Genomic DNA, 22,738 nt, shown 5'->3' with positions numbered 1-22,738 from the left:
TTCCACAGGGCGGGCGCCACCACCGAGAAGGCCCTCTGCCTGGTTCCCTGTAACTTCGCTGACAGTGCAGAGACAGATTGCCCTTTCCAGGGTGGGAATTGTTGCTTGAAACTTTGCTCAGGATCCTAGGACACAGACAGCTAGTTCCATATGGCCAGGGGGGGATTTGGGTGTGCGTTAATAAATAAGGATGATTGAAAGGCTTTAAAAAAAAACAAAAAACACCGCTCATGAATTAACTAAAGGCAGTGTACCAATTAAAACCACATCCCACTTTTTTAAGAGATCTTTCAGAAGCAGGCAGTGGAGAGCAGGAGAGGACAGAGCAGGTGTACTGTTCAAAGTCCCAAATCCAAATGAGAACACTTCTTTGGGTTGCTAAAATCTGTGTGTGTGCGCGCATGCATGTTTAAAACACGATACAACTGAAAACTAGAAGCAGAAATCCAGCACAGATGTGCCTTCTATTTTTCCTCTCCTGAACCTGCCGTGCACAGACCACTCTCCCCGTAAACGGTTACTCTGGCAACTCACTTGTCCAAATCCTCGCGAGCCACAGCCATGTGGTAGGCTGCCTCAAGTGTCAGGACCCCCTGAAAGAGCTGCAGGGCCAGGGGCAGGTTGGTCTCCACGTTCTCAATGGCGTAGAGCGCGGAACAGACGCAGTCGGAGGCAGCTTCGTGCAGGTTCGTCGACGTCTTGTCCTGTTGCTGAAAGGCACCGGGGAGGGGGAATTGGGCTTATTCCTCTGCTGCAGGGATCTCATCCAGACTGTGCCCACCACCCCACCCCAACACACAGAGAAAGAAGGATGGGTCTTGGTTATGCACACTTTCCTTCCACAAGGACTTCTGTGTAACATCTGCGTAGCCTATGAACAGATATAGGGAACGCAGAAATGACCCGAGACCACCAGCTCAAACAGGGGTCCAAAAAGCAAGAATGCAAAAAGGGTAGAGGGCAGCATCAGACGACAACCAAGGAACAAGTAAAGCGAGGCAAACGTGGTCCAGGATACAGAGGGTGGAAGACGCAAGTCTTGGGGGAGAAGGGAAGGGTCTGACAGTTCAAAGGAAAGTGATGGAACTCTTTCAAAAACAGCCTTTGGCCAACCCGGGGCCTGTTTTGGACTGCAAAGTCGTTCAGCCCCAGCCAGCACGGTTCTTTACTGTAAAAGCACCCCCCACTCCTTAAAGAAGATTCCCACGACCCCCACTTCTGCATCAAACGGGCAGAGACCGTGGGCTGGAGGAGGAGGAGGAGGAGAACGCTGCTTTTTCCAGCAGACATGGTTTGACTGCAGGAGGCACTGCTAGCTCTTTTCTGCAGCGCAAATGCTCTGGCTTGCAGGCGGCCCCCACCTCCCAGAAGAGAGGGTGGGACTAGACAGCCTTTGGGTTCTTTCCAGTGCATTCCACTGCAGAGGGAGCCCCCTCTTGTTCTGTGAACACGCAGTAAGCTGCAGGCAGGCACAGAAACAGAGAAAGAGAGCACTATGCACACATCAGGACATTTCAGTCGCTGACTGTATCCTAGCGTAAGACTGGGCCGTTCTCTCTTCAAGAGCTGCCCAGATGAGGCCTTTGCAGCAATCAAGGCTGCACTGAAGGCCTCCCCGATGCCACTGTTCCCCGACACGGTGCCCGGCCCCAGAGCCAGGCTGCCCTCTGCGAGAGACGAGGGACCCCGGAAAACTCACCAGAACCTCAAAGAGCAGCGACAGCAGCTTGCTGTTGGCCATGAAGGTGCTGTCGAGGACGCCCAGGTTGAACCAGCTGCCCAGGCAGCGGAAGATCTTAATGAGCATCTTCTCATCGTTGCCCGCCTTCTCCACGCAGGTCATCTGCAGGGAAGAAAGGGAAATTGGGAGAGGGGGCTAGGGGGACCTCGCAGGGGTACTGATGGAGGAGCTCAGCACATCCCCAACGATGCAATCTGTGCATGTGTGAGTGCCTGCAATCTGCAGCTCACATGCCGGTGGCCCCCCAGCTGTTTTGCAGTAGGGCAAGCTGTGCTGGCTGATGGCAGCTGCATGCCAAAAGGGGCCTTATGGTCTGTGTCTGTGGCTTGGGAGCTGCACGGTCAGGGGAAAACAATGCTGTCCAGGGTTGTAAAGACTGTGGAGAGAATAATTGGGTGCACTCTTCCCGCCTTGGATCAAATCTATGCTGTCAGGTGCCATAAGAAAGCTGCAGAGATAGCGCAGGACAGTGCGCACCCCAGAAATGATCTCTTTCAGCTTCTGCCTTCTGGAAGAAGGTCCAGGGTTATAAAGGCCAGGACTAGCCGTCTGAGAAACAGTTTCTACGCAAATGCAATTCTGGTTCTAAACGCAGCGTAAGGGACCTCTATAGTATAGTGTATTTTAAAATGGGGTTTCAGAGTCTTTAGGGGGTTTTGAATGTTTTATGTAGTTTTTCAATATCATTATTCTGCATGGGACAATGACAATAAAGATATCGTGTATCATGCATCGTAGAAGGCTGCTCCCTGGGCAGCCTTCCGAGAAGGGGGGTGGGTCTGAATTCTGTCTAACGTAACAACTCTCAAGGTTGCCAGCCCCTAGTTCAGTGATGGCAGAGAGATTCGATTCACAGAGGGAACCAGGGAATGCAGGAAGGACCCAAACAGGAAGTTCATTGTGCCAGGAGACAGTCGGTCAGTGGGCAAGTTATTCCAGCTCACCCCGAGTGACTCAAAAGTGGAGCCTCAGCAAAATCAGGCAGAGAGGCTGAGAGAGACCATGCTGGCCTCAGCAGCTTTGCTTTCTTAGTCAAACACTGAGCCTGGATCACGGCAGGGCGCCAGGGGAAGGGGGGGGAGCCCCTCCATTTTAAACTGGGGGAGGGTTGCCCAGCAAAGTCCTGCCACATCCTGTCCTCATCCCGTTTGTCCTCAAAGCTCATCCTCTTTTTGAAAAAAGCTGCCACTATTTCAATGCAGGCTGAAAACCTTCACCCCCTTAATCGACGAGCGGAATCAACCAAAACTTTAGAGGAAGAATTAAGGCAAAAGAGGAAAGCTGCAACGCCCAAGTTAATTGACTGAGTAAGGTTTAGTTAATTGACCTGGAGAGTGGCATCCAGGCTGCGATTTTCCAGGACATTCTAGCACCAAATAAATAAAGGAAGGAAGGAAGGAAGGAAGGAAGGAAGGAAGGAAGGAAGGAAGGGGGTAAACTTGGCCAATGTGCTGATTCTGGCTGAGGATCAAAAAGTAATGGACATGGCAGTTAGGGGTTGTAGAAAAAGTTACAGAGCGTAACAGACAACTTAAGAGGGGTTAAATCTAAAACGTGACTTTAAGTCACTTGGTCTCCGCTCCTTGAGTTTCTTTTGAGAAGACAGGGAGCAATCCTCCCCCCAGATCTCCCCATTGTGGACAGGCATCACAACCTGAACGGTTTTGGTTCTTAGTTTAAATCCTATAAATTATCTTCATATTGCTGCCTGTATATTTTCTCCATGATTGTTTGGATATTGTCCTTTTTCTGTGCATCCACTAGCACCACTGGAACTAGGTTCGTAGCTAAGTTATGTCTTACGTGCCTGGATGACAAGACGTTTGGAGGTTTTTATGCACAGATTGGATATGGCCTAGGACCCTCGTACCTACAGGACTGCCTCTCCCGGTCTGCCCCACAGAGGACCTTAAGGTCCATAAATAGCAACACCCTAGAGGTCCCGGACCTCTAAGGAAGTTAGATTAGCCTCAACCAGAGGCAGGGCCTTTTCAACACTGGCCCCGGCCTGGTGGAACACTCTGCCTCATGAGACCAGGGCCCTGCAGGATCTGATTTCTTTCCGCAGGGCCTGTAAGACAGAGTTGTTCTGCCTGGCCTTTGGCTTGGAATCAACTCGATCCCCTTCCCCTCTTTCCTTTTTCCTTTCTCCTTCTGTGATGGAACTCCTATTTGGGGACTTCCCTGGCTTTTTTCTGGCCCACGTAGGACCAGTCTGGAAAGTTGGCCTTGGTGAAGACTTGACGTTTTCATCCACAAAAAAGTTTTTGATTGGAGTTGCTACTGAAATGAGGCTGCATTTTAATGTTGTACTTAATCTCGTCGTATTTTAATCAATTGTTTTTATACCTGGTGTTAGCTGCCCTGAGCCCGGTCTTGGCTGGGGAGGGCAGGGTATAAATAAAATATTATTATTATTATTATTATTATTAACCCATCATGAATGCTTTAGTTGAGATTCCTGCATTGCAGGGGGCAGGACTAGATGATCCTTGGGGTTCCTTCCAACTCGACAATTCTATGTCATTTTTGCGAAGCTGAAAAATCTCCATAAATTGAAAAAGGAAAGCAATAGGTCCCGCCCCCCAATTCCTTTGCAGGCAGCCTATGAGTTATCAGGCCCTAGACACAGACACACACCCTAGGAGCATGCAACTTTAAGTTCACAGTCGTCCAGGGAGGTAGACTTGGCTGAGAGGCCCCAAGTCGCCCGCTGAACTCCAGGGCTAAGTGGGGATTTGAACCCAGACCTTCCCACCTCCATGTCGAGTTCTTCAGCCACTCCACCCAACCGGCTCCCATGCCCTCCCTCTTTCCTGGCTGCTTACCAGCAGAGAGACCACCGTGCTGGAGTAGTAAGCCAAGTCTTCGATGATCTCAGTGCGGCGGTTGGCTCCGATGCGCAGGGACCGGCTGTGGACCTCCTCTGGCAGCACGGTCAGGATCTCCAGTAGGAAGGGCAGCGAGGTCACGTCATTGTTGTACCTGGGGTTCCAGGGCGAGGGAGGGGGGGCGTTGGGGGAAGGGAAGGGAGGAGAAACGTGAGACGGCAATGAAAGGGGACTGCTAGGGGTACCCTTCCCCAGCCCGCCAGCAATAGGGGGCCCCAAGTTCTTGACCCCGATTCCAGAGGGTGGCTGTCCTAGCTGGGCAAAAGAGCCTGAGCGATTGCCTAAGAACTACTAATGCTATGCAGGTTTGGACTTGATCAGTCCCTCAGTTAAGCAATCCTGGAAGTCCCATGCAAGAGCAGGGCGAAGCATGATAAACATGTTTTCGTGCTTTAAAAAAAACCACACACACAAAAATTTGCACCCCTACCTCTGTGGCAAGTAACAGAGCTGCAATTGTCCAGGTTACTCCCCCCCCCCTTAATCCATCTGGCGTTATGGTTTTGTCTTCCAAAGAAATTGAGAATACTGCTTCTCAGCTCTGAAAGAATTTGGACTGTTTATCGCAGCTGTAAAGGGACGCAGGTGGCGCTGTGGGTTCAACCCCTGAGCCTAGGGCTTGCCGATCAGAAGGTCGGAGGTTTGAATCCCTGCAACCGAGTGAGCTCCCGTTGCTCTCTCCCAGCTCCTGCCAACCTAGCCGTTCAAAAACACGAAATGCAAGTAGATAAATAGGTACCGCTCTGGCAGGAAGGTAAATGGAGTTTCCGTGCGCTGCTCTGGTTCGCCAGAAGCGGCTTAGTCATGCTGGCCACATGACCCGGAAGCTGTACGCCGGCTCCCTCGGCCAATAAAGCGAAATGAGCGCCGCAACCCCAGAGTCGGTCACGACTGGACCTAATGGTCAGGGGTCCCTTTACCTTTACCTATTGCATCTAGCTCAGCTCAGTCGTACGGACAAAAGGGACCTTAGCCCCTTGGAGTTGGCTCCTATACTGGTACCCTTAGCGAGTATGTGTGGCAGGACCTTGTCAGTGGTGGTCCCTAGCCCCCACCATTCAGATCATCATTTAGCCTCCGCCCTTCCCCACTTTGACAAAGATCACAAACACTGTTTTGTTTGAATACACCTTTGATGGCTGCCTGTTTGTGAGCAAAAGCTGGAGGTGCTGCTGTTCTTACTAAGCAAGCTGTCCCTAAATCAATTTTACTCGTCACCATTTTCTGTTAATTTTCAGGTTGGCAGTCGGAACACAACCATGTGCATGAAAAAGCAAAGCACGAGCAAACCAACAGGCGGTCCCCAGACCCACTAAACCTCTCCCACCTGTGACACGCAGCTCCCTATGTGGTTGGAAGCCGTTTCCGAAGGCCCAGAAGAGCAGCTCACGACCACCACCTCCAAGATAATCTGCATTTACACAGAAGCACCTCATCTGGGTTTACCACTTCAAACACCCGGGGCCATCTCATGTCATCAGCACTTTGCAAAAACCATTACAGGGTATAGAAGGTTTAACTGGAGGTGGGAAGTTGGAAGAAGAGGGAGATTTGAAAAGGGAGCCACTTACTTTTCAACCAGTGTGTGCACACAGCCCTTCCAGGAGGCCATCTGTAGGGCGAGGTCTGCTATGGCTAATGCAAGCTGCAAGGGGAGAGAGGCAGTGGGAGAACACAAGTCAAAGGCGGGCGCTTCCAGCTAAAAGATGTAGCTCCCCACTGCAAGGAACGGTCCGCTACAATTGCGCCTGGCTTGCAGTTAATGTAAGAGCTGCCTGCTGGATGAGTTCAGACCATCCAGGGGCAATCGAGTCCAAGAACGCTGCTTGACACTAAACAGCCAGGAAGCCCCCAAGACGGACATGAAGGCTAAAGGCAGGTGCCCGCTGTTCTTCCCCCGTCACCAGACTGGCATTTGGAGGTAGACTGAGGAAGAGGCTGGCTACCTTTTGAGAGTCCACTGAGCTGCCAGGGCCAATAAGTAATAAATAATAATAATAATAATAATAATTATTATTATTATTATTATTATTTATATCCCGCCCTCCCCAGCTGAAGCCGGGCTCAGAGTGGCTAACAACAGTAAAAGTAACACAGTTTACATAAAATCATAATCTATTAATTGAAATACATTCTAAAATCAATTCATTCTAGAATCAATTCAGAATCAAATTAATGGCAACCGCTGGGCTAGAGTTCTGTGAGGATTACCGAAGGAGGGGGTCAGACTGTGCCTTGGCCAAAGGCCTGGTGGAGCAGCTCTGTCTTGCAGGCCCTGCGGAAAGACGTCAAGTCCCGCAGGGCCCTAGTCTCTTGGGACAGAGCGTTCCACCAGATCGGGGCCACGGCCGAAAAAGCCCTGGCTCTGGTTGAGGCCAGCCTAACCTCCCTGTGGCCCAGGACCTCCAAGATGTTTTGTTTGAAGACCGTAAGGTCCTCCGTGGGACATAACCAGGAGAGGTGGTCCCATAGGTACGAGGGTCCTAGGCTGTATAGGGCATTAAAGGTTAAAAGAAAATCAGATGGGTCTACAGGTTAAGGCCAGCGTCCCATCGAGCTCAGACTCCTGTTCTCACAGTAGCTAACTAGGTGCAAGCAGGATCCACGCACAAGAGCCCTCTCCCCTCCTGTGGTTTCCAGCAACTGGTATTGTTCAACTGGTTTCAATGGGAGGCATACTACCTCCGACAGTGGAGATAGCACACGAACCGACCCAGCCAGTAACCACCGATAAAGGATACCCCTCCATGAAGCCCCCTTTAACAGCCATGCAAGCTGGTGGCTGCCTTCTGAAACGGCCACTCGCTCCCCACAAACGTGGGGTTCACTGCCCACCTGGGTGACGATGACAGGGGACATGTCTTTCAAGTTCTGGATGTGGGTGAGCAGCGAGTCCCGCAGCGAGACGTGGGAGTCCGTCGGGAGCTCGTAGAACGAGGTCTGGATCTTCATCTTCATGGTTTGAGCGGCAAAGTAGCACGATTCCACATCCTGCCGGATCTGCAGCAGCTGATCCGAGATCTCCCAGGCGTGGACCTTGGGGCGAGACAAAGAGGGAATGATGCCATCAGGACAGAAAAGGCAGGTGGTGTGTGTGTGTGTGTGTTGTTTATCAGCAGCTTCAAGCTCCAAATAACTTGTTTCACAGATCAGCTGCAAGACGGTCAGCGAAGGAGTTCCCCGATCTCCTGAAAGACCCTAAAAACTTGTATTCTTTTAGTTATTATTATTCAGTTATTAGATTTTTAGTTATTATCCCAGTAGATGTCCCAGATTTGGAAGTGAATGGAAAGGGGAAGAGAGGGAAGTACTGGAGATGTAAAGATCTGGCTTTGAAAAGCTGGATTGAGTCTATCCAGTCTGCTGAATTAATTAAACAGGATTTAATTAAACTAAATTAAACTAAAATTAGTTTTAACAGGATTTTGAATAAACATGCAATTGATTGTTACTGTTTTCCCTGTGTTATGAACTTCCTTAGTGGGCTGCGCCAACCACTATTCTGAATTATGTTTTTCATAGGTCAGGGTGTGCTGGGGATGAGTTTATGGGACCAGCCAAGGGAGCAGGGCCCCCAAAATGTATGGGAAGGCCTGATCTACAGCAAGCTGTCAGATAGGGCGCAATGCAAAACTAGTAGCAAGTCTGTTTGAGGCCACTAAACGGGCAGCATCAAGGCTCCTGGGCAACAGACCACCAGGCCTCATGCACAAGCGCCTGCTCTGTGCATGGCCTCCCACCCCCACTTCCTGCTCCTTGGGTAGACGGATTTGGCTCCCACCCTTGGCTCTCCTTGGCATGCCTGGACTTGGCTGCCCCAGACGATACAATACGATACGATAATCTTTATTGTCACTGTCCCATACAGAAAAACAAAATTGAAAAAATCTGCATCAGACATTCAAAAGCCAACAAGCCTGCTATCCCAACCTGTTTAGCCCCCTAAAAACTCTGATATCCCATAATTAAATACAATATACTCCCATAGAGACTACCTTACACTGCGTTTAAAACCAAAATCGCATTTGGATAGAAACTGTTTCTCAGGCGGCTAGTCCTAGTCTTGATAACCCTGGACCTTCTTCCAGAAGGCAGAAGCTGAAAGAGATCATTTCCGGGGTGGGCACTATCCTGCGCTATCTCTGCCGCTTTCTTATGGCACCTGGAAGCATAGATTTGATCCAAGGTGGGAAGAGGGCACCCAATTATTCTCTCCGCAGTCTTGACACCCCTGGACCTTGATCTCTCCTCCTCACCCTGGACGGCAGGGCTCTGGGGTTCCAGATCTTGGTGTGCAAGCAACTCTGACCACCATAACCATCCAGCTCTGGCCCCTATTCTGCCAGGGACCCATGCAACTCTCATACACTGCGCTGCATGGACACAAAACTCTGCTTTCCTTCTCCTCCGAGGAATGCCCTACAACTCTGGTAAGACTATTGGTCATTTTTGGCACTGTGGGGACAGCTTTCTCCTCCCTACCTGGGATGCAGTGCAGAATGAGTTGCGTTTCTCCCTTTATTTTATTTTTTATTTTAATTTTATTGGAATTTTATTTACAATATAACACAACCCCCCCCCCAAAACACAAATCCACCCTCATTAAACGTGAACGTAACATACAGCAAGCATAACACGCAACAATACAAACAACTAAATAAAAGTCTTCCTTTATCCTTTAAAGCAAAGAGGAAACACCTGCGACACAGGCTTCACACCCACTCTCTTTTCCGGGGCAAAGTTGTTGCACCCAACTTGCTATCCTCCCAGTCCCAGGCAGGATGTTACACCATCGTCCTCAAGAAAAAGGGGAAGGAGTAGATGTAGAAAAATGAATAGATCCAAGGGGCTGGCACACACACAGTGGTTGTACAACATATAAAGCTATAATTGACAGATCTATTCCCTTTTAATGATACCATATAGTTAAAGCCATGGTTTTCCCAGTAGTGAGGTATGGAAGTGAGAGCTGGACCATCAAGAAGGCTGATCGCCAAAGAATGGATGCTTTTGAACTCTGGTGCTGGAGGAGACTCCTGAGAGTCCCATGGACTGCAAGAAGATCAAACCTCTCCATTCTGAAGGAAATCAGCCCTGAGTGCTCACTGGAAGGACAGATCCTGAAGCTGAGGCTCCAAGACTTTGGCCACCTCAGGAGAAGAGAAGACTCCCTGGAAAAGACCCTGATGTTGGGAAAGATGGAGGGCACAAAGAGAAGGGGACAGCAGAGGACGAGATGGTTGGACAGTGTTCTTGAAGCTACCAGCATGAGTTTGACCAAACTGCGGGAGGCAGTGGAAGACAGGAGTGCCTGGCGTGCTCTGGTCCATGGGGTCACGAAGAGTCGGACACGACTAAACGACTAAACAACTGCAAAAAAGGGTGAGGGAATGAAAGCAGTCACTTCAGCCTGCAACAGGAATCGTATAAAGTTGCAAGAATCATTGAGGGGCACAGGAACTCAGGGGGAACCAATGGGTACTCCCGTTCCCATCAGCCACAGCCAGCAAGGCAAATGGTCACAGAATCAGAGTTGAAAGCAGGGTGGATTTGATTTAAATCAAAACGCTCTAAATCACGATTTAAATCACCCGTCAGTAAAACTTGATTTAAATTTTTTTTTTACAGAAAGACTCATTCTTGCTGGTATAATCTTAATATTTGCAACCAGATGAAGCTTTCGTTTTTTGAATAAATCTTCAGAGCAGTTTTTACAATTAGATCAAAAATTACTGATTTGGTTATGCTGCTAGAAATACACAGGCCAATAATTATGAAATTATTGTGAGGTTTAATAAGTTAACTGTTTTTATTTGGACAACTTTTCTGCTGTAGTTTATTGGAAGGAGAAAAACAAACATTTCCCTAATAACTATTTATTTAACTAAAACAATAACATCATGGCATATGTATCCAGCTTTGTTAACTGATGTGGTTAAACAATTTTTTTAAGAAAAAACCTCAGACTGTGTTTTAGCACACATGAAAAACTTAAAGTAAATCCTTATTTCCTGATGAATAGCCTTTGGACTATAATGTAACTTAAATAGAAAACTACCTTTAGAAATATTTTTTCTCCAAAAGCATATTATTTTAAAAATCTGATTTAAATTTTTTTAAAAAATCAGATTTGAATTTTAAAAATTTGATTATTTTTTAAATCATTGATTTTTATCCACCCTCGTTGAAAGGGACCCGAGGGTCATCTAGTCCAACCCCTGCAATGCAGTATTGAACCTGCAACCTTGGCATTATCAGCACCACGCTCTAAGCAACTGATGTGCTTTGCAGTCCAGCAGCGTCCAGAGGGCAACACGTTAGTTACCCGCCAACGGTCTTGTGAAAACGGCTCTCGGGAGGATCTGAAATGCCCAAACAGACAAAGAAAGGCAGCAGGAGAGAAATAACTGGGCTTTTTTAAAAAAAAAAACACCATATTGCTGCTGCCTTGGGAAAGTTTGTAGGAATCACCACGGGAAGTTTATTTGCAGCAAACAAGCTATTTGGAGGATGGAGCTGAAATATTGATGAGTTTCCAGACAAGCAGACCTTGCACTAGAAACCCAATTCCCAAAGCGATTGTTAACTGTTTTAGGGGGGTAGATTGCATGTATGTACCACAATTCTATTTAGATTCCAGAAAGCAACCTGCTGCACTCTACTGTGTTTGGCTGAAAGACTGAGATTTGGGGTATCCCCATCAGTTGTGGGGATTGCTGCCCACCTTCTTCCTGGGGAGGCCACAAGACCGCTCAAAGCTGCCCCCAGGTCACAGTCTTGGTTGGGGCAGAGAACATAACTTGCTTCTCCTTTATGGGTTTGGAGATTTATAAACCGCCTTCCAGGGCACGCCACCATGTTCTCAAAGCAGTTGACAGCCAGTTTTAAGCACATCCGAGGCGATTTCGATTTGAACGTTTCAAAACAGTAATGCGAATTGAAATGAATTCATCAAGGGCAAACCTGATTCAGACTATAACCAAACTTCAGAAAGACTATCAGCGTTAACGCTGTCATGTCTTAAGGCAAGGAAAGCGTTCCAAGAGGAGAAATTGGACTTAAGGAAAGTTCGCTGCTTCTCAACTTTTGGGCCAAACAGGTAGTCGAGGAGAGAAAGGAAGAGAGGGGCCATTATGAAAACCCAAAATCACCAACCACAGGAAAGATTTTTCAAAAGGTTTCATAAAAATGCCAGCAGATGCATCAACAAAGGTCACAACTTGCAAGATCCTGAGTATGTGAGCAGTGTTAGAAATTAGACAGGCACATTTGGTGTGGGTCCAGTTGCGACTATGTGGAGATCTGTGGGCGCCAGGTTGACAACTGACCTCTCCATCTGGCTGATCTCTCCGGCTTTCTTACGCAAGTAAGCAGAAGAGCTTATTCGTTGCATTTCTCTCCCGTCTTTTTCTCCAAGGCGTACATGGTTCACCCGCCAACTCCTCAGTCAATCTCAACAACAACACTGCGAGGTAGGGTAGGCAGCTATGTCTGGTCCGAGGCCACCCACTGAGCTTCATGACTGAGCGGGGATTTGAACCTTGATTTTCCAGGTCCTAGTCCGACACTCTAACCACTACACCACACTGGCTTCCTAGAGTACTTCTGCTAGGGCAAAGGTAAAGGGACCCCTGACCATTAGGTCCAGTCGCGGACGACTCTGGGGTTGCAGCGCTCATCTCGCTTTACTGGCCGAGGGAGCTGGCGTACAGCTTCCGGGTCATGTGGCCAGCAGGACAGAGCTGCTTCTGGTGAACCAGAGCAGTGCACAGAAACGCCGTTTACCTTCCCGCCGGAGCGGTACCTATTTATCTACTTGCACTTTGACGTGCTTTCAAACTGCTAGGTTGGCAGGAGCAGGGACCGAGCAATGGAAGCTCACCCCGTCGCGGGGATTCGAACCGCCGACCTTCTGATCGGCAAGTCCTAGGCTCTGTGGTTTAGACCACAGCGCCACCCGCATCCACTTCTACTAGGGGCAGCTATATAAATTAGTAGGTGAATAAACATGGGGAAAGCAAAATGTCCCTTAGGGAAAGATCTGAAATATTTTCCTTGAAGCTTGAATTTGTTTTATTCTGGATTGTTTTATTTGTTGATTTATTCTGGATTGTTTTATTTGAAGTTATAATTTGTTGTAAATTGCTTTGAGATTTTTTCCCTTTAAAATATAAAGAGGTATAGAAATGAAATAAATAATAATAATAATAATAATAATAATAATAATAATAATAACAATTTCATTTCAAAAGAAAATGGCACCTAGGCATTCCGTGGTGGCAACTGCAACCTAGATGCAAGGTGCTCTTTGTTGATCCGCCAGATGCTGTCTTGTACAGGAGGAGAAGAGAACCATTGACTCAAGTGCATTTGAAGAGGCCCTTGGCGGGGAATGTGCCACAGCAGCTAGCAAAGAGCCACTTTTGTCTAGCTGCCCTGGGCTAAGTAACAACGGAGGCTACGAGCATAGAAAGTGGCCTCTGGCCCACTGAGCCAACCCCTGGCCTATGCCAACTTGGAGTGAGTATCCAAAAAGGGAGGCAAAATGTTCTGGGTTGCTCTTGTTTAACACATCACTGCCTCCAGTAGTGAAATCGGGTGGTGGGTGTCGGCCGAAACGGGAGTAAAAACTGTGCTACAGAGAAACAAGAGGGAGGTTATCAGCGTGCTCAAGAGGGGGCAATTTGCAAAGCACAAAAAAATAAATAAATCCAAAATTTACAATATCTATTTAAACAAAAAACCCAGCCTAATGACAACAGCATCTGCATCTTCAGTAGTCATGAAATGTTAGTGATTAGTTGGAAGAGCAAAATGGGAATCGGGAGGAATAGAGGGGAAAGTGCAATGCCCTGTTTGAGCTCTCTGGTTTGGGCCAGCCGGCACACTGTGTTGGGAGTTGTGGTCCAAATCGTCTAGTTTATAGCATCCAGGAGGAGGAGCATGGTTGTCTGGGCCTAAACCAGTGGTGTCCAAACTTTTTTCAAAGAGGGCCAGATATGATGAAGTGAAGGGCCGTGGGGGCCAACCAAAGTTGTTGACCTTTTTTCAGGATTGAGGTTATTGAGGTTTTTTTAGGGGCCGTATTAAACCGACTGGTGGGCCGGGTTAGGATTTCGGCCCAAGGGGGGCAGGTGTACCCTGCAATAAAATGCCTCCATCCAGGATACTATAAACTAGACAGCCTTTTTATTCTTCTTCTACTTGGTATCTTCATCCACCCCACACCTGATTTTTAGTTTCTCGCACGCACTGTTCTCCTCGCCACTCCCCTCTTATTTTCAGACATTTCTCTCCATTGGCTCCAAGCACAATTCAAAGTGTTGGTGCTGACCATGAAAGCCCTAAATGGCCTCGGTCCTGTATACCTGAAGGAGCGTCTCCACCCCCATCGTTCTACCCGGACACTGAGGTCCAGCTCCGAGGGCCTTCTGGTGGTTCCCTCATTGCGAGAAGCAAAGCTACAGGGAACCAGGCAGAGGGCCTTCTTGGTGGTGGAACGCCCTCCCAGCAGATGTCAAGGCAATAAACAACTATTTTACTTTTAAAAGACAACTGAAGGCGGCCCTGTTTAGGGAAATTTTTTAATGTCTGATACTGTATTGTTTTTAATATTCGGTTGGAAGCTGCCCAGAAAGGCTGGGGAGGACCAGCCAGATGGGCGGGGTATAAATAAATAAATAAATAAATAAAAAATAAATAAATAAATAAATAAATAAATAAATAAATAAATAAATAAATAATTATCCCCACCTAACCCTTCCTCGACATGGGGAATAATTCGAACAAGGCCTTCCGAAAAACAACTCAGGAATCTTTCTCAGAGCTAGGGATCAACTCTGCAATATATGCAGCAACTGTCGTGAGAAGAGCAGCTCTGAGCATGTGCAAAGTTTCTTTCCCCCCCCCAACACTAAGGCGCTGGCAGCCAATCACTGGAGCGGGGGGGGGGGACTTCCCACTTCAGGTGACTCTCAGGTAAGGCCCGAGTACTGCCTGGGTCACCACTGCAAACAAAGCCCCTCTGTTCGTTGGGATATCTGGATCTCAACCGCTACGCTATCCTCCCAGCTTCCTCTTAAATACTGCAAAACCCTTTGCACCTCCTGCCTACATGGCTCGAGTCAAGAATGAAACCGGATCGCCGTGCACAACCCTCTCAACAGATTAGGAGTAATAAAAATATATTGAAGGGCTTGAATGGAAAGCAGTTTTGGGAACAGAGTGGAATGTCCTCCTTCTGCAGCGCCTCCTGACTCGCTCCTGTGCAAGTTCAAAATGCTGCAGAAAATGCATTAATCTGGAGGCTGTGAGCGGGCTTGGCTTTGTCCCGGAAGCCACCCAGCAGGCAAATGCGCAAAAGAGCCCAGGCCGACGCCTGAAAGTGAATACGGGAGAACCAAGGGAAGAGAGTTCTCCACAGGCAAGAGTGTCTCGTTTCCCTGAAAGTGGAAACGGGATCCTTCAAGTAGGTCGGCGCCTTTGCCAACCCTCCTGCTCACACCAGCAATCGAAGAGAGGACCTGTCCTCTAACCAAGTGCAATGAGCTTAGATGGCACTATAAAAAGGGGGGAAGTATTTCCTGTGGAGGGGACGCGGGTGGCGCTGTGGTCTAAACCACTGAGCCTCTTCGGCTTGCCAATCAGAAGGTTGGCGTTTCGAATCCCCGCGACGGGGTGAGCTCCCTTTGCTTGGTCCCTGCTCCTGCCAACCTAGCAGTATGAAAGCACATCAAAGTGCAAGTAGATAAACAGGTACCACTCCGGCGGGAAGGTAAACGGCGTTTCCATGCGCTGCTCTGGTTCGCCACAAGTGGCTTAGTCATGCTGGCCACATGACCCAGAAGCTGTATGCTGGCTCCCTCGGCCAATAAAGTGAGATGAGCACCGCAACCCCAGAGTCGGTCATGACTGGACGTAATGGTCAGGGGTCCCTTTACCTATTTCCTATGGAGGGAGACGTCTAGGAGACAAAACACCTAGAGAGATTTGGCCTTGGAGGCCAGGATTTGGACGTCAACAAGAAAGGCTCTCGCGGGGATGACAAGGACCTCTCCCGGCGGCCACAACACCAATGTGGAGGGCCAGCCACACCTCAGCTGCCTACTAGGACGGACCCTTTAACGCAGCACTCTTCTGATTCAGCCAAATGGGAAGCACCACGGGCAAACCCACACAAGTGACACTGCTGCATCCACATGGCCATGGTGCCCAGAATCGATTGTGAAAGTTGCCGCTCCAAACATCTGGAGAGCAGCAAGCTAAGGGAGACTGATTTGGATCGCCAGTAAGTTCCACGGGACAGCGTTTCACGCGATCAAAGAGCGGCTATAAAGTTCTTTGCACAGCAGAACTGGAACAGAATCGAACAAAGAGCAAAATACCGGCATGCAGAACAGAAAAGGCTCGACGTGCCAGAGTCAGCATTTTTGCTCAATCATCTCACCCACGACAATTGTTCATCTTCGGTCATGTCTGCCCCTCTAGGTGAGAGGAAGAGAGGTGATGCCAGGGTGGTGCCCAATCCTACGAGGACAGCTCTTACACTGGACAGCAGCAATGAATCATCAGTGGGGAAATGCTAAATAAATAAATAAGGAACCCCAAAGATTCCTGCATTGGGGGGGGGGGCACGGGTTGGACTAGATGACCCTTGTGATCCCTTCCAACACTGCAGTTCTATGAGTCCCATATTGCTCCAGGTGTCTGGGTCCTCAGCCACTTAGGTCTCCAAAGACCAGGTGCCAATGAGGTCCTTGCAATTTATGCAAGCGAGATTATGTTCTCTCTCGGTCTAACCCAGGGGTAGGCAGCCTAAGGCCCGGGGTCCGGATGCAGCCCAATCGCCTTCTAAATCCGGCCCGCAGGCGGTCCAGGAATCAGCGTGTTTTTACATGAGTAGAATGTGTGCTTTTATTTAAGATGCATCTCTGGGTTATTTGTGGGGCATAGGAATTCATTCATTTTATTTTTTGAAAATATAGTCCGGCCCCCCACAAGGTCTGAGGGCCAGTGGACCGGCCCCCTGCTGAAAAAGTTTGCTGACCTCTGGTCTAACCTATCTCGCAGAGTTATGAGGATCAAAGCATGGGGTGGCTGGGTGTGTCTTGTATACTGCCCACACCTACAGGGGGAAGGGGTAGGATAAAAATGGATGGGAGACAAGACTGAAAGAAAAGTCAGTTTGTCCAAGCCTACCAGGTGAGTTTCCGGCAAAGGTAAGATTTGAACCAAAGACGTTGGCTCACAGGCTATTTCATGCAGCTTGGCTGGTTAGTGCATGGTTCTGACAATGCCCCGGTCGCTGGTCTGGACCCCCCCCCCCCCGAGCTAAATGATCCTCGTGTTTCCTTCCAATTCTATGAGTCTAAGCACTAGGCTTATTCTCAACTTGGGAGGCATCTTTAACGTACCATCTCTAGAACATAGGCTGTTTGTGTTTCTAGTTAACTGGAGCAAAGTCTTTGGCCACCTTAAAAGGTAAACCTACTACTGTATACATTTACTGGAAAATAAGCTCCACTGGATTTAGCGGGAGGATTTACTAGGTAAGCACATGCACTCATATTAACGCATGTGTAAAAATGACACATATGCATTCTGGGCACGCCTGAACCTACCTTTTTCTATTTCTACTTTAGATACCTTAAAATGGACTCAAGCACATGCCTGTTTTTAGTATGCAAGGGTTAACCCCTCCCCATCCCATAGGATCTATCCTTTACTTTCTTCCTTACCTACAAAAGCACATATCACAATAAATCTGTCAGTCATTAAGATGCCAAAAGGCACAATTATTGCTGTATATGGCAGCTGGACACTTTCCCTACTTTTAGGATATTTGAACAAGCCTAAATTCTCCAAAGCACATGATTCTGAAAGATAAAGAGTAGATTTGGGGTTTAAGAAGCGTCCCAAGAGCCCAGTGGCACACCAGTCGTCCTCCTTGAATGACTGTGGGAGAGAAAAGCAAAGTAAGAACTTTCTCAGACCACCAGCCCGGCATTCATTGTGCAGTAAACCAGAAATGGGAATTTTTTTGTTGAGATGGGCAGCAAGGAGGCTGTGCCCAGGATATTTTAAAATTACGATTCAACAAGTTCTAAACACTGGCTGTTTTATTATGTAATTCTACTGTCGTTGAAGCACTTTCAGTGCTTTTACAACTGACTAGTTATTAAAATTTATTATTAGTATTTTGTTTATTAATTATTATTTATGAATACTGTTTATGAATTTTGACTGTGAATTGCCCTGGAATATATATTATGAGCGTTGTTTATATGCATGTGGTGCAGTGGTTAGAGTGTTAGGCCAGGTGAGACCAGGGTTCAAATCTCCACTCAGCCATGAATCTCACTGGGTGACGTTGGGGCCAGTCACCACTCTAAGCCTAACCTACCTCACAGGGCTGTTGTGAGGATAAAATGGGGGAAAGGAGAACTATGTACCTTGAGTTCCTGTTTTGTATGTATTAATAAGTAAGCAAAATAAAATAACTATCCTATAAATAAATAGCATTTCCCAGAAGTGAGCTGAGGGACGGGACGGGAATTGTAGCCCACATGGTCAGAGCAGTACCCAAAGTAGTCCTGCAGTAAAACTAGTTGCATACCAGAGCTTTAGCACATTCATATTGACGGTAATCCCAAAAAGGGAGTCCACTTGTTTCGTGGAATTTCTGGTGCTCTAAAATAGTGAAAATGGGTCCATGGAAGGCTAGAAGACAGGTCTAACTGGGCCACACTGGCTTTGCAACTATCTTTAGACATGGGCGCGACTCCCAAGAATGCACCCGAACCTTATCAACATTTGCAGGGAGAAGTTACCTTACACTCCGCCACCCACTGCAGTGGCTTCCTCTCAGCTCCCTAGGCCGGGCAAAGAAGAAATCAGGACGAGCAGTTGCATTCAAGCTACAGTGGTACCTCGCAAAACGAATGCCTCGCAAGACGGAAAACTCGCAAGACGAAAGGGGTTTTGGTTTTTTGAGCTGCTTCGCAAGACGATTTTCCCTATGGGCTTGCTTCGCAAGACGGAAACGTCTTGCAAGTTTCTTTCCTTTTTCTTAAAACCGTTAATACAGTTGCGACTTGACTTCGAGGAGCAACTCATAGCACGCGATGTGGTAGCCTTTTTTGAGGTTTTTAAAGACTTTGGTGATTTTTGAAGCTTTTCCAAAACTTTCCCGAAACCGTGCTTCACAAGACGGAAAAATCGCAAGGCGAAAAAACTCGCGGAACGAATTAATTTCGTCTTGCGAGGCACCACTGTATTAAGAAGCCAGTAACCATTCAGGCTCCTTTGGCTCCAAGCTGCTGCCCTGCATGGAATCCCTCAAATTCTCAGGCGAAACCTGTAGCTCTGGTCTCTGAAAGCAACTTACAGCTTCCCAGGGAGAAACTGCAAGACCAGGAGAGGGAGGCAAAGTACAAGCAGCTTTCCTTATCTCACACACGTTCAAAGTGAGTTTCGCAACCGTGCAAAAATGCAGGCTCAAGGCCCGTGCTAAAATAAAAGGGGCTAGATTTTCTTCCTACCCTCCACAAATGAAGCCTGGGCTTCTGAGCAGTCAGAGGCAGGCTTAGAGTTTCAAAGGGAGGGAACTTGCATAAGCTACCACAACACAAACCAGGCCCGTTTCAGAATAATCCAGGCATGCAAGCTTGCCGCTGGGAGGAATAAAAGGAAGTTAAGTCTCCCCCTGGTGTCACAACCCAGAGCAGCTGGACAGAAACGCACCATGACAAAAATTAGAGATAAGGGAAACCATCAGGACTGAGGCCAAGAGAGACAACTTTTCCACAGCCTCAGGGATTTAGGAAGCGTACTACAACAAGGGACATGACCAACACTCCCAAATCAATAAGATTTGCTTTTTAATCCCAACAGCTTGTCAAACTACACAGGTTGCAGCGAAGTATCTCTGTGTGTTTTTTAAAACCAGGGTTTATTTTGAGAGAAGCGTTAGCACCATGATTCAGTTTTTTATGTTTATGGCACAGCACGAATTGACAACACACACATTTGCTTAGCTCTGCATAAATCCATGCCAAGTGCTGAAGAATCCGTGCGCGGTGCCAGGAGATCTGTCACAACAGTTACGTCTACGGTATCTACATCTTCAACTCCTCAGAATGAGTTCTGGGCTCGGATCAAGCTATTGTGCTTCCAACACTCGTTTTGAACTGTAATCCCTACCTCTTCTGCAGAGGAGTGCCATGACTTGCACCGCAAAGAGCACAGCCAGTTAAATCCGATGCCTGAAACTTCTCTCACGCACCAAGGAAACAGCAGCAGCTCTCCAAAGAGGACTACGGTTACTCATCTACAGAATGAGCCTCCGGGCCTAGTTCTCCAGCACCCATGCTGCGGCGGTTGCAAAAGGAGTAGAATGAAAAAGGGTGCTGGGTGTGGGCGCTTGTGAAGGTGCAAGCCAGTCCCCTTACATATGCAATTGGGAGCACGAGAGAAAGGGAAGGGGTTGGATTGAGAATCCACTGCTCAGGAACCCACCTTTGCCGGGACCCTGCAAGGCCTCGGAAGAAGCCGCCTTAAAACTCATTGCACGGGAACTCATTGGCATTCTGCAAAAGCCCTGAGTCTACTCATATTCCAAAGCCCACAACGTCCCTGGAGGCCTGCACGCACGCACCCTGTCAAGCCTTCCGAGCGGCACCCTCCCAGAATCCCCCGCAGCTACTTTGCTCACCCAACCTCTGCCCAACCCTCTGTCACCCCTTTTGCCTCTGGCTGCCCTGGCACTTGCTTCCCACGCCCCTCTCCTGCCCAGACCCAACAGCCCCAGCTTATCCCTCCCTCCCAGGGTCTCTCCTCCTGGTCCACCTCGGCCCAATCCCACAGGGTCCTTCTGAACAGGAGCCTGACCCTTTGGCTTCAAAGACCCTTCTCACCCCCATCCCGTGTGTAGGAGGCCCAAACCCTTCCTGGCTGCATCCGTCCCGAGCGACTTGGGGCGACAGAGCACAACTATTAATTATTATTATTTTATTATTATTATTATTATTATATTATTATTATTATTATTCCTACTACTACTATTCCAGTTACTGAGCTCCTTTGCCCGCCTGTTTCCACAACCCTCTCGTGACCCTCCCCAAGCCCACCCACCCCACCACCACGCCTGGCCCTCTGTCCCCCCCCCCATTATTATTCCTACTACTACTATTCCAGTTACTGAGCTCCTTTGCCCGCCTGTTTCCACAACCCTCTCGTGACCCTCCCCAATCCCACCCCCACCACCACCACACCTGGCTCTCTGTCCCCCCCCCCATATTATTATTCCTACTACTACTATTCCCTTTCCTGAGCTCCTTTCCCCGCCTGTTTCCATGGCCTGCCTCGACCCTCTCGTGACCCTCCCCAATCCCACCCCCCCACCACCACACCTGGCCCTCTGTCCCCCCCCCATATTATTATTATTCCTACTACTACTATTCCCTTTCCTGAGCTCCTTTCCCCGCCTGTTTCCATTGCCTGCCTCGACCCTCTCGTGACCCTCCCCAATCCCACCCCCCACCACGCCTGGCCCTCTGTCCCCCCCCCCATATTATTATTTCTACTACTATTCCAGTTCCTGAGCTCCTTTCCCCGTCCTGTCGCCATGGCGCACCTTGACCCTCCCCAATCCCCACGACCACCCCCATGCCTGGGCCCCTGCCCCCCACAATTATTATTATTACTACTATTCCAGTTTCTTAGCTCCTTTCTCCGCCTGTCTCCATGGCCTGCCTCGACCCTCCCGTGACCCTCCCCAATCCCACCCCTCACCACGCCTGGCCGTCTGCCCCCCACTATTATTATTACTACTACTACTACTACTACTATTCTACTTTCTGAGCTCCTTTCCCCGTCCTGTCCTCATGGCCCACCTCGACCCTCCCCAATCCCCACGACCACCCCCACGCCTGGCCGTCTGCCCCCCCCCCCCTGTTATTATTACTACGACTCTCTCCTGACCCTCCCCGATCCCCCCCCCAAAAAAACCCCACCCCCACGCCTGGCCCTCTGCCCCCCACGTGCGCCCTTGCCTGGGGAATCCTCCTTCCCTCCGGGGCTCCCCATGCGCCTTGGTGAGACAGGGCTTCCCCCTTCCCCTCCCCCACCCCCACATGGGGGGGAGGCGTTTCGCCGCCCCCTCCCCTCTCCCCCCACCCCACCTGCCCCCCCCCCGCCCGCCCGCCGCTCACCGATCTCTGCAGCTCCCCGAGCCAGAGGCTGGCGCGCTCCTTGCCGCTGGGGTCCGGGTCGTGGTAGAGGGCCTGCACGGCCTGGTACACCACTTGCAGGTTCGGCTTCCCGCCGCCGCCCGAGCCGCCGCCGCCGCCGCCTCCGCCCGTGCCGGGTCCCGGGCAGCCGCCGCCTCCGCCACCAGGATCCATCCCTCCTCCTCCTCAGGCCTCCTCAGCCATTACCGGGAGAGGGAAGAAGAAGAAGCAGCAGCGGAGGCCTCGCTCGCCCCCGCCCCCCGCGCGGAAACCGCGCCCCGTCAGCCGCCCGCCCGCCGCGTGAGGGGAGAAAGTTCCAGCGCCCTCGGCCCAGGCCCCGGCAGGCGGAAAGGCCCACGCCGCCCGACGCGCCTTCCCCGAGGGGCTGAGGGAACAGAAAGAGCCCCGCGGAAGGAGGAAGAGGGGGGAAGAAAACCCCCCCGCGCGGCCCAGCGAAAGAGCCAAGGCCCCGTCCTGCCCCGTCCTTTGCTGGCTCGCGGCGCTCCCGCCCGGAACCGACGGCAACCGACGACGCACTTCCGGGCGGGCGGGCGGCGGGGGGTCCGCCGCCAAAGGCGTCCGGGCGGCAGCACGCGCCCGGCCGGAAGTGGCCCGCCCTGCGCCGGGAGGCGGGAAAAAGGGAGCCGGCCCTTCTCTTTCTGTGTGTCTCCTCAGTAATAATGTGAGAGGGGACCAGCCTTAAAATAAAATAAAATAAAATAAAATATAAAATGAAATAACTGTTGTTTTTGTTATTATTATTGGGCTGTTCCTGGAAGAGCTGGCTTAGCAGGCAGAAGTTCAACAGCTGCAGCACACGTGGGAGGGGGGGAGGTAAAAAAAATCCTTCCCTCTTATCTGGCTTGCTGCGCCCTTCT

General features: G+C 49.6%; 1 protein-coding gene across 2 annotated transcripts in view; it reads right to left on the bottom strand.

Annotated features, from left to right (window-relative positions):
- The window catches only part of TNPO3 (transportin 3), a 43,991-nt gene extending 21,598 nt beyond the window's left edge, over positions 1–22,393 (bottom strand). For both annotated transcript variants that reach the window (XM_028745804.2, XM_028745805.2), the window contains exons 1-6: positions 21,843–22,393; positions 7,468–7,668; positions 6,204–6,277; positions 4,570–4,726; positions 1,700–1,843; positions 535–710 (exon numbers count right to left, since the gene is read on the bottom strand). In XM_028745804.2, the coding sequence (XP_028601637.1) occupies positions 535–710; positions 1,700–1,843; positions 4,570–4,726; positions 6,204–6,277; positions 7,468–7,668; positions 21,843–22,034 (944 nt within the window). In that variant the 5' untranslated portion in view covers positions 22,035–22,393. The remainder of the gene's footprint in view (positions 1–534; positions 711–1,699; positions 1,844–4,569; positions 4,727–6,203; positions 6,278–7,467; positions 7,669–21,842) is intronic.
- Positions 22,394–22,738: the final 345 nt, after the last annotated feature.

This window comes from Podarcis muralis, chromosome 10 (assembly GCF_964188315.1).
Source record: "Podarcis muralis chromosome 10, rPodMur119.hap1.1, whole genome shotgun sequence".
NCBI classification, from domain to species: domain Eukaryota; kingdom Metazoa; phylum Chordata; class Lepidosauria; order Squamata; family Lacertidae; genus Podarcis; species Podarcis muralis.
The sequence above is the reverse complement of the archived record's forward strand: the minus strand, read 5'-3'. Positions and strand labels throughout refer to the sequence as shown.